The 12,792-nt window shown below is 41.7% G+C and overlaps 1 protein-coding gene across 1 annotated transcript in view; it reads left to right on the forward strand.

Moving 5' to 3' along the window:
* The window catches only part of USP9X (ubiquitin specific peptidase 9 X-linked), a 142,151-nt gene that overhangs the window by 28,922 nt on the left and 100,437 nt on the right, over positions 1-12,792 (forward strand). Inside the window, exon 2 of the mRNA XM_058441305.1 lies at positions 10,350-10,603. Within this exon, the coding sequence (XP_058297288.1) occupies positions 10,508-10,603 (96 nt within the window). The 5' untranslated portion in view covers positions 10,350-10,507. The remainder of the gene's footprint in view (positions 1-10,349; positions 10,604-12,792) is intronic.

Here is a 12,792-nt window from a genome sequence, read left to right on the forward strand (position 1 = left end):
CTAATTTTTTTGTATTTTTAGTAGAGACGGGGTTTCACCGTGGTCTCGATCTCCTGACCTCGTGATCCGCCCGCCTCGGCCTCCCAAAGTGCTGGGATTACAAGCATGAGCCACCGCGCCCGGCCTCACATTATAATTTTAAATCAGTATATAGTTGACCCTTGAACAACATGGGTTCAAACTGTGGTCCACTTACACTGCAGATTTTTTTCAATAAATATATTGGAAAATATTTTGGAGATTTGTGACAATTTGAAAAAAACATGAAGATGAACTGCATAGCTTGGAAATACTGAAAAAATTAAAGAGGTGTGTCATGAACGCGTAAAATACATGTAGATACTAGTCTATTTACTACCATAAAATATACATAAATCTATTATAAATTTAAAATTTATCAAAACTTAATGCACACAGACGTTTTTATAGACCACATGTGGTGCCATGTGCAGTTGAGAGAAATGTGAACAAATGTAAAGATGGATTAAGTCATAACTGCATAAAATTAACTGTAGTACATTCTCTACTGTAATTTCATAGCCATCTCCTTTTGCTGCTGTGGTGAGTTTGTTGTAAGTATCCGATGAAAATATGTGACGCTAATCTCTGCATGAGCAGTTCATCTCTCCAGTAAATGGTCTATCGTAGTAAAAAATGATCTCTCATGTTCTCATGTATTTTTCATCGTGTTTAGTGCAATACCATAAACCTTGAATAACATTACGGGACTCATGAAGTGCCACTAGTGCTGCTGGCGAATGGGCTCCCAAGAAGCAGAGAAAAGTCATGACGTTATAAGAAAAAGTTGAATTGCTTGGTAGATACCATAGATTGAGGTCTGAGGTCTGCAGCTGTGGTTGTCCACCATTTCAGATGGTGGATCTTGTAAACAGATGATGTAATCTTACTGTATTGGTAAAAACAGTACAGTACTATAAATACATTTTCTGATTTTCTTCTTTCCTGTGTTTTTTTTTTTTTTTTTTGAGACAGTGTCTCACTCTGTCACCCAGGCTAGAGTGCAGTGGTGTGATCTTAGCTCACTACAACCTCCACCTCCCGAGTTCAAGAGATTCTCTGCCTCAGCCTCCCCAGTAGCTGGGATTAAAGGCGCACACCACCACACCTGGCTAATTTTTTTTGCATATTTTATTAGAGACGGGGTTTCACCATGTTGGCCAGACCAGTCTCAAACTCCTGACTTAAAGTGATCCGCCCGCCTCAGCCTCCCAAAGTGCTGAGATTACAGGTGTGTGAGTCACCACCCCTTCTGATTTTCTTAACTTTTTTTCTCTAGCTTGCTTTATTATAATACAGTATTATAATACATGTAACAAAATATGTTAGTCACGTCTTTATGATCAGTAAGGCTTCTTGTCATCAGTATGCTGTTAGTAGTTAAGTTTCTGAAGAATCGAAAGTTAATTTATGGGCCGAGTGCAGTGGCTCATGCCTGTAATCCCAACACTTTGGGAGGCCGAGGCGGGTGAATCATGAGGTCAGGAGTTTTAGACCAGCCTGGCCAACATAGTGAAACCCCATCTCTATTAAAAATACAAAAATTAGCCCGGCATTGTGGCACGTGCCTGTAGTCCCAGCTACTTGGGAGGCTGAGGCAGGAGAATCACTTGAAACCAGGAGGCAGAGGTTGCAGTGAGCCGAGGTTGTGCCACTGCACTCTAGCCTGGGCAACAGAGCAAGACTCCGTCTCAAAAAGGAAAAAAGAAAAAAAGAAAAAGAAAAAGAAAAAAAAAGTATTGAGGTCTGGCGCCCTCTACTGGTGAAGGCTAAGTATAGCTTGTGTTGTACAGTTAGGTCTCATGTCTCTAGTGAGTCAAATATTTTAAGAATGGAAAAACAAGGGTTATAGATGTCATTTAAACATAGAAATTTGAAAGGAAGAGAAGTAATTCCCTTTGATTATTGGTACATAAAACCGGAATAGGCAAAATTCACAAGTCAAGGTAATTTCCATGTATGAGCTTAAGGATGACCTATCAAATTGTTTTCTAAGAAACTCATTTCACTTTGATGTCCAGTAAAGGAAATAATCTGGTAGGGGGTTGGAGTTGTTGTTGCTTGTTTATTGTCTCTATCCCCAGTCTGTACTGTTCCACAAAAGCAGAGATATTTGATGCACTGTGTCCTTCCATATATTCTCCTATGATTAGAACAATATATGGCCCATTGCAGGTGCTCAGTACACAATTTTTGAGTCACTAAGCTTTGAGTTTTTATTTAAACATCTTTTTTTGGATAAAAAGAAAAATTGAGAGAAGAAAATCTTAAGTATCCTAGGATCATATACAGAATCAGAGGATTTCAATGTGCTGTATAAAAGGAGAGAGATTCTGGAACATAGGGCAAATTTTAGCAGAGTTGGGATAATGACTGGGTAAGAAAGGATAATTCTTTGTCCCAAAAGGGATTTCTCTGGTATTAAGGCCCTCTGTAAAAGCTGCTGGAGAAATTCAGTTCTGCAAAGTTTAAAGTAAATGGTTTGCTGTTTATGGAGTGCTAGATTACTTAATACAGTCCAGCCTTTATCTAGGTAAAGGTGATGCTTTTCCCATTATGGAAGATGTTAGGATGCTAAGTTTGAATATGAAAAGATGCTGTGTGTCGTAGAGGCAATCAAATCACCATTTTGGTTGTATTTCCCATTGCAGAAAATTAAAGATGCATTCTGTTTGTATAATAATTTTTTTATGAAATAAAGCGTAACACTTCATGTGGTAAATTTTCACACTGTGATTCATTGTATTTGAACATGCCTATAGAAAGTGATTGTTACTGTATCAAGTATTGAATGATTTGAATAATTACTAAGTTGTTCAGTTGTGTGTAGGGTACTGCTGCTTTGACTTGGTAGAGAGCTTGTTCTAGCCCTGCTAGATATGCCTAAATCTCTGTGACATAAAAAACAGGCTTAGAGTTGTGAGACTGCTACTTGAAAGCAAAGCTGTGTGATTCCCAGCTGTTTCCATCACTTGAGTATTGAATAGGATTTATTAAGAAAAGTAGTGGTGTTATTCTTGGATAACTTAGTTGTATCTGTGATAAGTTTTTTCCCCCACTCAAACTTTTCCAAATTATATCTGAAGGCAATATTTTCAGATTCATTCCTCAAATATTTAGGAACTCTGCACAGTACATTGTAGAAAGGGAAAAGAAAATTTACATTTTTTTTGAGAATTACTGTGCTTGCTATTTGTGAGACTCCTTTAAGCAATTCTCATGGCTTTCTTTTTTGTGTGTGGGTAATAGCATCTCAATTTTAAATACCTGGAAAAAGAATGAGAGAGGTTGTTACTTTCTTTTTAAGATAGGCAGATTGTAAGTGACAGAAGTTGGATTTTGAATGAGTTATGTTTGAATCCAGAAATTGTTTTTAATTGCTCCATGCCGATTTCCTGCTCTTTATCTTGCATCTTAGTGTGCTGAGGGAAAGGGATCAAATTCTTATGTGATAGTAGAGAGATGCAGCAGAATATGCTATGCTGAGACCTGACATACCTGCTCAGCAATACCGGAAATATAGAAATGAGGACAGCTTGTCGGGTAGAAGAAACAGAAACCAGGAGCTGGAAAGGAGAGACTATATAAGAGATAGGGATAGCAAGCAGCTTGAGGCTTTGCTGATTGAGTGTCCTGTCATAAGCAGATGATGATTTAGTTCTGTGGTCTTAGAGAAAGGTGTTTTGAGAGAGGAGTTTCACACTGCCACTTTTCCCATTTATCTTAGTTATTTTGTTTAAAGGGATAGTCCCTTAGTTATCCACATAATACTTTTGTCTAGAATAATTTATACCATGACTTTTGCCAGATATTTCTGATTTGTCTGTAGATGGAGGGTTACTGAATTTATATAGATGGGAGGATATTGTGCATAAAAATATGAGAATGTAATTTTGAGGTATTTTAGCTCAAATGATCTCCAGATGCTAAAGAACTGCAAGGTAAGGGAACATGGAGTACTCTATATATACAATTTTACTGTGGGAAAATATACATAAAATTTACCATTTTAACCTTTTTTTTTTTTTCTTTTTTCTTCTTTTTTTTTTTTTGAGATGGAGTTTCGCTCTGTCGCCCAGGCTGGAGTGCAGTGGTGCGATCTCGGCTCACTGCAAGCTCTGCCTCCTGGGTTCAAGCCATTCTCCTGCCTCAGCCTGCCAAGTAGCTGGGACTACAGGCGCCCGCTACCACGCCCGGCTAATTGTTTTTGTATGTTTATTAGAGATGGGGTTTCACCGTGTTAGCCAGGATGGTCTCGATCTCCTCACCTCGTGATCCGCCCGCCTTGGCTTCCCAAAGTGCTGGGATTACAGGCGTGAGCCACCACGCCCGGCCTTTTTTTCTTCTTTCTTGAGATGGAGTCTCACTCTGTCATCCAGGCTGGAGTTCAGTGGCACCACCTCGGCTCACTGCAATCTATGCCTTCCGGATTCAAGCGATTCTCCTGCCACAGCCTTCCGAGTAGCTAGGATTACAGGCGTGCGCCACCACGCCCAGCTAATTTTTGTATTTTTAGCAGAGACAAGTTTCACCATGTTGGTCAGGCTGGTCTTGAACTCCTGATCTCAGGTGATCCACCTGCCTCAGCCTCCTAAAGTGCTGGGATTACAGGTGTGAATCACCGTGCTCGGCTGATTTTAACCATTTTTAAGTTTGCAGTTCAGTGGCGTTAAGTACATTCACATTGTGGGATGCTTACCATCATCCATTTCCAGAACTTCTTTCCAAACTGAAACGCTGTACCCCTTAAGCAATAACTCCCCAGCCCCTGGCAACCATCATTCTACTTTCTGTCTCTACAAGCGTGACTAATCTGGGTACCCGTGTACGTGGAATTATGCAATATTGTTCTTTTGTGAATGACTTACTTCACTTAGCATGATGTCCTCAAGGTTCACCCATATTGTAGCACCTGTCAGAATTTCCTTTCTTTTTAAAAAATACTAAGTAATCCACCGAATATATGTACCACATTTGTTTGTCCTTGGATTGCTTCCTGGAAAGACTTTTAAAAGAGACACAGTATTGGCTTAGTAGACAAGGTGATCTCCCCGGCCCCCTACTTGCCCCACACTTGGGAATATATAGTCGCTAACCTCTTCACTCTCAGGAGGAGATGGTAGGGAGTGGAGGTTGTATTTATTTTCGGGAAAAAGAAACAGACTCCCAGGTGGTGCTGATGAATCTATCTCTTCCTACCCTTTTGTGAATAATTGAATCTGTGTTCAAGATTCCCAAGTTTTGCCTGAATTCTAGACGTAGAGCCAACTCTCTAGTGGTTTTCACCTCAGTTTCAGTGTTCAGAACCGTACGAACTGCCACTCTACCCCTTTCCTTGGAAGAGAAGTGGACGGGAAACCTGGAGTCCAGGATTGTATAAGCCAAGGAAGCTCAGAGTTTCCAGAAGGGAGAGGAGGTCAGTGTCTAATGATGAGAAGAGGGCAAACAGGATGAATATTGAGAAGCAGTTATTTGATATGTCAGTTAGTAAGTAGAACATTGTTCTGTGGGCCTTCTTCTCATGCTTCCCCTAATGCACATACTCAAAAGCTTTGTATGTAATTTTTTTAGGGGAATTAATCTTCAATCCCATCCCTGCATCTCAATTAAGACCTTCTGGCTTAAAGCAGTTTTAGTTTTAGTAGCTTTGGATGGAGCCAGGTGATGAGAGAGAATGGACAAAGTGAAAGGCGAGATGGGCGGTGCATGGTGGCTCACATGTGTAATCCCAGCACTTTGGGAGGCCAGGGAGGAGAATTTCTTGAGCCCAGGATCTCGTGACCAGCCTGGGTCTCAAAACAACAACAACAAAAAATCCAAAATTTACAACTTACCTACTTTGTCTCCATCACATTTATTTAAAAAGAAAGAAAAAGGGGAAATGGAGACAGTCTTATGACTTGTGGGAAAAGGGAAGGGCAGACACTGGTGATTTTCAGTAGGGAAGATTCAAGCACAGGCTGGGAAAAGATTGATTGGGGATGATGATGATTGGAGCATCATCCCTTGGAGAGGGTATACAATGGGATCATGACCCCAGGCTGAGGGATAAGAAAAAGAAGAAACTGGAGCAGATTTGAAGTAGACAAAGTTGAATTGGTTAGCTGATATTTTGAGTGCCAAGAAAATAATCATTCACATACTAGCCAGGTGTGGCGGCACGAGCCTGTAGTCCCAGCTACTCGGGAGGCTGAGGCAGGAGAATTGCTTGAACCCCGGAGGCGGAGGTTGCAGTGAGCCAAGATCGCGCCACTGCACTCCAGCCTGGGTGACAGAGCGAGACTCCGTCTCAAAAAAGAAAATAATCATTCACATATTTGTCAGCAGACCCAAAGTGGCTAAGGAAAATGATATGCAAGTTTCTCAAGGTTTTGAAAATTGTCTGCTTCAGGTAATACTTTGTAATTTAGGGTGTATAAAATGGATAACAAAAGCGAAGAGGGACTGCTTAAATCAGACCTTTTCATTTTTTTTTCCACTTTATGTATTTAAAGAGCTTCTATGTCTTTAGACTCACCAGTACTTGATAGTATCAGTCTTAAAACTTTGTTTTGCTTTGCCAGTTTGATCAGTGGAACAAATTTTGGTTTTGTAATTTGCATTTTCACAATTACTAATGAGGTTGAGAGGCAGGCTAGTGTAGCATTTAAGAGCTATGGACTCCCTGGGTTGGAATCCCATTTTGCCACTTAGTACTTACTGATACAGGTAATTTACTTTTGCTCTCTGTGCCTTCCTTTCCTTACCTGTAAAGAGGGATGATACTAGTTCCTACTGTATACATTTGTAAGGATTACAGTGCTACAAACAGTGCCTAACATGTGAAAAGCTCTATTTTAAAATTATGTCTTATTTCATGTATTTATTAGTCACTTCTGTTTCTTTTTCTGAGAAGTCTATCTTCATATCCTTTGTCTGTTTTTCTACTGAGGTGTCTTTATTTTGTAATTTGTTGGACATATATAGTGACAGATATTCTACTCTGTTTGCTCTTTAATTTTTCAGAGAAAAATTCATCTGACTTCTCTCTGAAGCTTCTGAATTTTGCCTAGAGGAGGACATACTTTTTTTTTTTTTTTTTTTTGAGACAGAGTCTCGCTCTGTTGCCCAGGCTGGAGTGCAGTGGCGCTATCTCGGCTCACTGCAAGCTCCGCCTCCCAGGTTCACGCCATTCTCCTGCCTCAGCCTCTCCGAGTAGCTGGGACTACAGGCGCCCACCACCACACCCGGCTAATTTTTTTGTATTTTTAGTAGACACGGGGTTTCACCATGTTAGCCAGGATGGTCTCGATCTCCTGACCTCATGATCCACCTGCCTCAGCCTCCCAAAGTGCTGGGATTACAAGTATGAGCCACTGCGCCCAGCCGACATTATCTTAAAAATCAGTTTTTGTGTGTGCTTTAGTCAAGTGCTTGTTTTTTTTTTTTTTTTGAGATGGGGTCTCGCTGTGTTGCCCAGGCTGGAGTGCAGTGGCCCCATTTCATCTCATTGCTACCTCTGCCTCCTGGATTCAAGTGATTCTCCTGACTCAGCCTCCTCAGTAGCTGGGACTACAGGGGTGAGCCACCATGCCTGGCTAATTTTTTTTTTTTTTTTTTTTTGTATTTTTAGTAGAGATGGGGTGTCACCATGTTGGCCAGGCTGGTTTTGAACTCCTGACCTCAAGTGATACGCTTGCCTTTGGCCTCCCAAAGTGCTAGAATTACAGGCGTGAGCCACTGCGCCTGATTTTAAACATATTCCTCTAGCACTTTCTATAGTTGTTTACATTTTCCTCATTAATCTGCCTGTAATTTGTGTGTATGTCAGGTGGTGGCGGGGGTTAAAATATACGTCAACTTTTTTTTTTTTTTTTTTTGAGACGGAGTCTTGCTCTGTCACCCAGGCTGGAGTGCAGTGGCGCGGTCTCGGCTCACTGCAAGCTCCGCCTCCTGGGTTCACGCCATTCTCCTGCCTCAGCTTCCCGAGTAGCTGAGACTACAGGCGCCCGCCAACACGCCCGGCTAATTTTTTGTATTTTTAGTAGAGACGGGGTTTCACCGTGTTAGCCAGGATGGTCTCGATCTCCTGACCTCGTGATCCGCCCGCCTCGGCCTCCCAAAGTGCTGGGATTACAGGCTTGAGCCACCGCGCCCGGCCTACGTCAACTTTTTTTTTGACAGTGATAGAGAACTTGAAGAGGAAGAAGTCTTAGAGTCAGATCTGAATTAGAGTCTGCTCTGCAGAACTTGGGCAAGCCCCTGTTGTCTTTTATTTTTGACTCTGTAAAATGGAGATAATACTCAATTTCTGTGCTGCATAGACTGGGTATGAGAATCAAGTGAGTTGTAGCAAAGCACTGGGAAACTTCCTGCAGTGGCTTGGTAACCTAAGTGTCTGGTGAAAAATACTTGGGTATTAATATTACAGAAGCAAGCCCCAGGTATGTTTTATATACCATGGTATACATTTGGTTTTAAATGTCTTAAGCCAGGTCATAATTAGAAAACTTAGAAATGAAACTTTGCAATGCTTGTGAGAAGTCTCTCTCAATCTCTTGAGAGCCAGTGAGTTAGAACCAATCAGTTAAGTTTCTCTATCTGGTGGCACGTTAGAGTCATTCACTGGGGGAGATGTTTTGCAAAGTTCTGATGCCTAGGCCTTACTCCCAGATACTGTAATTTATTTCATCTGGAGAGGAACCTGGGCATCAGTGTTTTAAATAAAATCACTTCAGGTGATTTTATTGTGTAGCTGAAGAGGGCTACTGATCTAATGAATATAGAATTGAGGATTTGGTAGCATTCTCCTATACTTGTTTGCTGGTCAGGTTGTAAAGAAGAGTTCCCTGTTCTTAAACAGTTGTGGCCTTGTAACCCTGTTATGGCTCTAGGAGTGGCTGGAGCCAAAACCTTGCCAAAGTAGAGAGCTGAGATCATCTGACAAATTCAGTTGTATTGGAGTATTATGTAGTTTGAACCCTCTTAAAATTTTGCCAGAGGTTTTTGGGGGTTTTCAGGGTTTTTTGTTTGTAGGGGGTGGAGAGGGCGGGGAGCTTAACAGAAATTTGTTCTCACAATTCTGAAGGCCAGAAGTCCAATATCAATGTGTTGGTAGGTTTGGTTTCTTCTCTGGCTTGCAGGTGGCTACCTTTTTGCTGCATCTTTACGTGGTCTTTACTCTGTATGTGTGCACCCCTGATGTTTCTCTCCAAAGCGTTAAAGTTTATGTTAAAAGTACTTGGAAGCTAGTTTTAAAAACCATTTATAACGCCCTAGTATCAGTGATAAATGTTAGTTGTGCAGCCTTCCTTGAAATGTTTTAAAAAATCACTTTGTACTTTGTCTTAGTATACATGTTACTGAAACAGGAGAGTTCCCTGACTCCCTCACAGGATATGTGACGGGTGTGGCTCATTTATTCCTCTTACGGGAAGGTGAGCAGGTACAGGAGCCAGGGTGAGCTGAGCGCTTTTGGGCTCTGGCCCCACAGCAGTGTTACAAATGCTCCTTTAGCCCTGCTGTCCCAGCATAAGTGTTAAACAGCTCAGAGAAGAGTCAGTGTGACAGCCTTTTTGGGTTCCCGCATTCAGGGCATCCCGAGTTCTTTTCCTGTGTCCGGGAAGAATCAGGTCACAGGGACTTGAAGGATGGTGAATGTGGGGATTTTATTGAGTGGTGGAGGTGGCTGTCAGTGGGATGGGGAGCTGGAGAGGGGATGGAGTGGGAAGATGATCTTCTCCTAGAGTTCGGCTATCTCACAGCCAATCTCCAACTGCCCCCAGCTTGAACCTCCTCTCCACCTTTAGACACTTCCTCTCTTCTCTCCTTCGCTTCTCTGCCACTCTTCTGCTTTTGGAGCCTGGGGCTTGGGGTTTATATGGGCACAGGATAGGGGTGCGTGGCAGGCCAAAAGGGAACACTTGGGCGTGAAAACAGGAATGCCTGTTCTCATTTAGGGCTGCAGGTCCAGGCTTGAGCCCTCGCCAGGGACCCCACCCTCATACCTTTTGTCCTTATTCTTACAGTATAATGAATGCATCAGCAAATTGAAAACAGATAGTTTTTGCCATTTCTTAATTTAATTAAAATGACAGTTAAGCACTTTGATATATTGCCTTTGGAGTCATTTCCAGGAGGCTATATTTGTTTGTTTTCTTGGTATAATGGCCGGTGTACCAATTAACAGTTTTAAGTTAAATGTATTAATGAAACTTCAGCTTTTTACTTTCTCTTGTTTGTATAGTCCCTTTTTCCTGATTAGATTCACTGGTGATACTAAATTTGAACAGTTCCATAATTCATGTTTTTTATATCTAAAATCAATTACTTTTTCTCCTTTCTATTTGTAGGTTATGCAATGGTCTCTGCAAGATGGTTTATTCTTGAATTGGACCTTTTTAAGACTGACAGATGCTGGTACTTCATCTTCTATAAGTGGACTATAATTTCTTTTCTCAAGACAACTACATAAGCAGACAAAATTGCAAAGATCTGCCCTGTGTCGAGTATGACAGCCACGACTCGTGGCTCTCCGGTCGGAGGGAATGACAACCAGGGCCAGGCTCCTGATGGACAGTCTCAGCCCCCCCTCCAACAGAATCAGGTAGGATGTTGAAGATACTAGTTAAAGCTACAGTGGGGCTGGACTCAGTGGTTCACACCTGTAATCCCAGCACTTTGGGAGGTTGAGGCAGGCGGATCACTTGAGGTCAGGAGTTTGAGACCAGCCTGGTCAACAGGGTGAAACCCTGTCTCTACTAAAAATACAAAAATTAGCCGGGCATGGTAGCGTGCGCCTGTAATCCCAGCTACTTGGGAGGCTGAGACAAGAGAATCGCTTGAACCTGGGAAGCTGAGACAAGACAATCGCTTGAACCTGGGAGGCTGAGGTTGCAGTGAGCTGAGATGGTGCCACCGTACTCCAGCCTGGGTGACAGAGCAAGTCTCTGTCTCAAAAACAAAAATAAAAAACCTACATTGGTAGGTCTACTGTTGGGGTACTAAATGATGGAACATGTTCTAAATAATTTGTGAAGCAACTGTTATTTTAAGTTTTGATTAACAAAAGTGAACAGGTCGGGCGCGGTGGCTAACGCCTGTAATCCCAGCACTTTGGGAGGCTGAGGCAGGCGGATCACAAGGTAAGGAGTTCGAGACCAGCCTGGCCAATATGGTGAAACCCCGTCTCTACTAAAAAACAGAAAAAGTAGCTGGGTGTAGTGGCACGTGCCTGTAGTCCCAGCTGCTTGGGAGACTGAGGCAGAAGAATCCCTTGAACCGGGAGGCAGAGGTTGCAGTGAGCCGAGATGGCGCCACTGCACTCCAGCCTGGGTGACAGAGCGAGGCTCCATCTCCAAAAAAAAAAAGAAAAAAAAGAAAAGTGAGCATAGGTCTTGCATAGTAACAAGAACGCTCAAGTGGTGTAGATGGTAATACTTGAGTATGTAGTCCATCTTTTTCTGGTGGCTTATACTGTCATTAAAATTAAGCCATGTGTCAATTCTAAGGGGGAAAGCATTAAATCATTCAGTGTAGCCTATGATTAGCATTGGACCCATCATAAATCATGACACCACTTTCTACCCCATAAATACATACAATTGTAAATCGTCAATTTACAATAAGATTATAAAAAGAACATGGACCCAAGTCATGTAGCCTAGCGTTCAAATTTCAGCTTTGTACCATACTTGCGTCATGACTCTGGGTTAATTATATAACCTCTAAGCCTCAGTTTGTTTATCTGTACAGTGAGGTTAATAATAGTGTAACTACTTCATGGACTGTTAAAAGGATCAATTGAAGTAATGCTAAACGTAGATTTTGGTATTAAGGTTTTATGCTGGCCTCAAAACTCATAGAGTGTATCTCTTTCTGTTCTCTGGATGAATTTATGTGAAGTTTATTATTTCCTCATTAATTGTTTGGAAGATTTTACTGGTAGACCCATCTGGCCTGAGGTTTTATTTATGGAAAAGTTTTAATTGAAGATCCATTTTTTAATTTGGAGATGGGGTCTTGCTGTTTTGCCCAGGCTGGAGTGCAGTGGCGCGATCTTGGCTCACTGCAACCTCTGCCTCCCTGGTTCAAGCGATTCTCCTGCCTCAGCCTCCTGAGTAGCTGGGATTACAGGTGCGTCCCACCACGCCCAGCTAATTTTTGTATTTTTAGTAGAGGTGGAATTTCACCATGTTGGTCAGGCTGGTCTCGAACTCCTTACCTTGTGATCGCCTGCCTTGGCCTCCCAAAATGCTGGGATTACAGGCATGAGCCACGGCACCCGGCCGATCCATTTTTTTTTTTTTTTAAGTGGAGGAATTTTTAAATTTTTAGTGTCTTTTGGTAAATCGTGTTTTTCAAGGAATTGGTTTATTTCATCTAGATTTTCAAATTTGAGGTAAAGTTGTTAATGACCCTTTTTATTATCTTTTTTGTGTCTTGGAGCCTATGGTAATGCCTCCTTATTTCTGATACCACTTCCAATGTCATTAAACCTTCTAAAAACAGCTCTTGGCTTTACTCCCTCCCCCCACCTCCCTCCTGCCAACACACACACACACACACACACACACACACACTCTCTCTCTCTCTCTCTCTCTCTCTCTCTCTGTCTCTGTTGCTTTTGCTTACTTTGGATTTGGTTTGCTGTTCTTTCTCTCATTTCTTGAAATGGAAATTTAGATAATTGATTTCAGTTGTCTTTTCTAATATACATAGTTTTATATTGGGAAGTATTAAATTGAATGACAAAACATTAAAACTTGTGATGTGCAGCTGACATCACAACTTACC

This window comes from Hylobates moloch, unplaced genomic scaffold, assembly GCF_009828535.3.
Source record: "Hylobates moloch isolate HMO894 unplaced genomic scaffold, HMol_V3 SCAFFOLD_7, whole genome shotgun sequence".
In the NCBI taxonomy this organism is placed as follows: Eukaryota; Metazoa; Chordata; class Mammalia; order Primates; family Hylobatidae; genus Hylobates; species Hylobates moloch.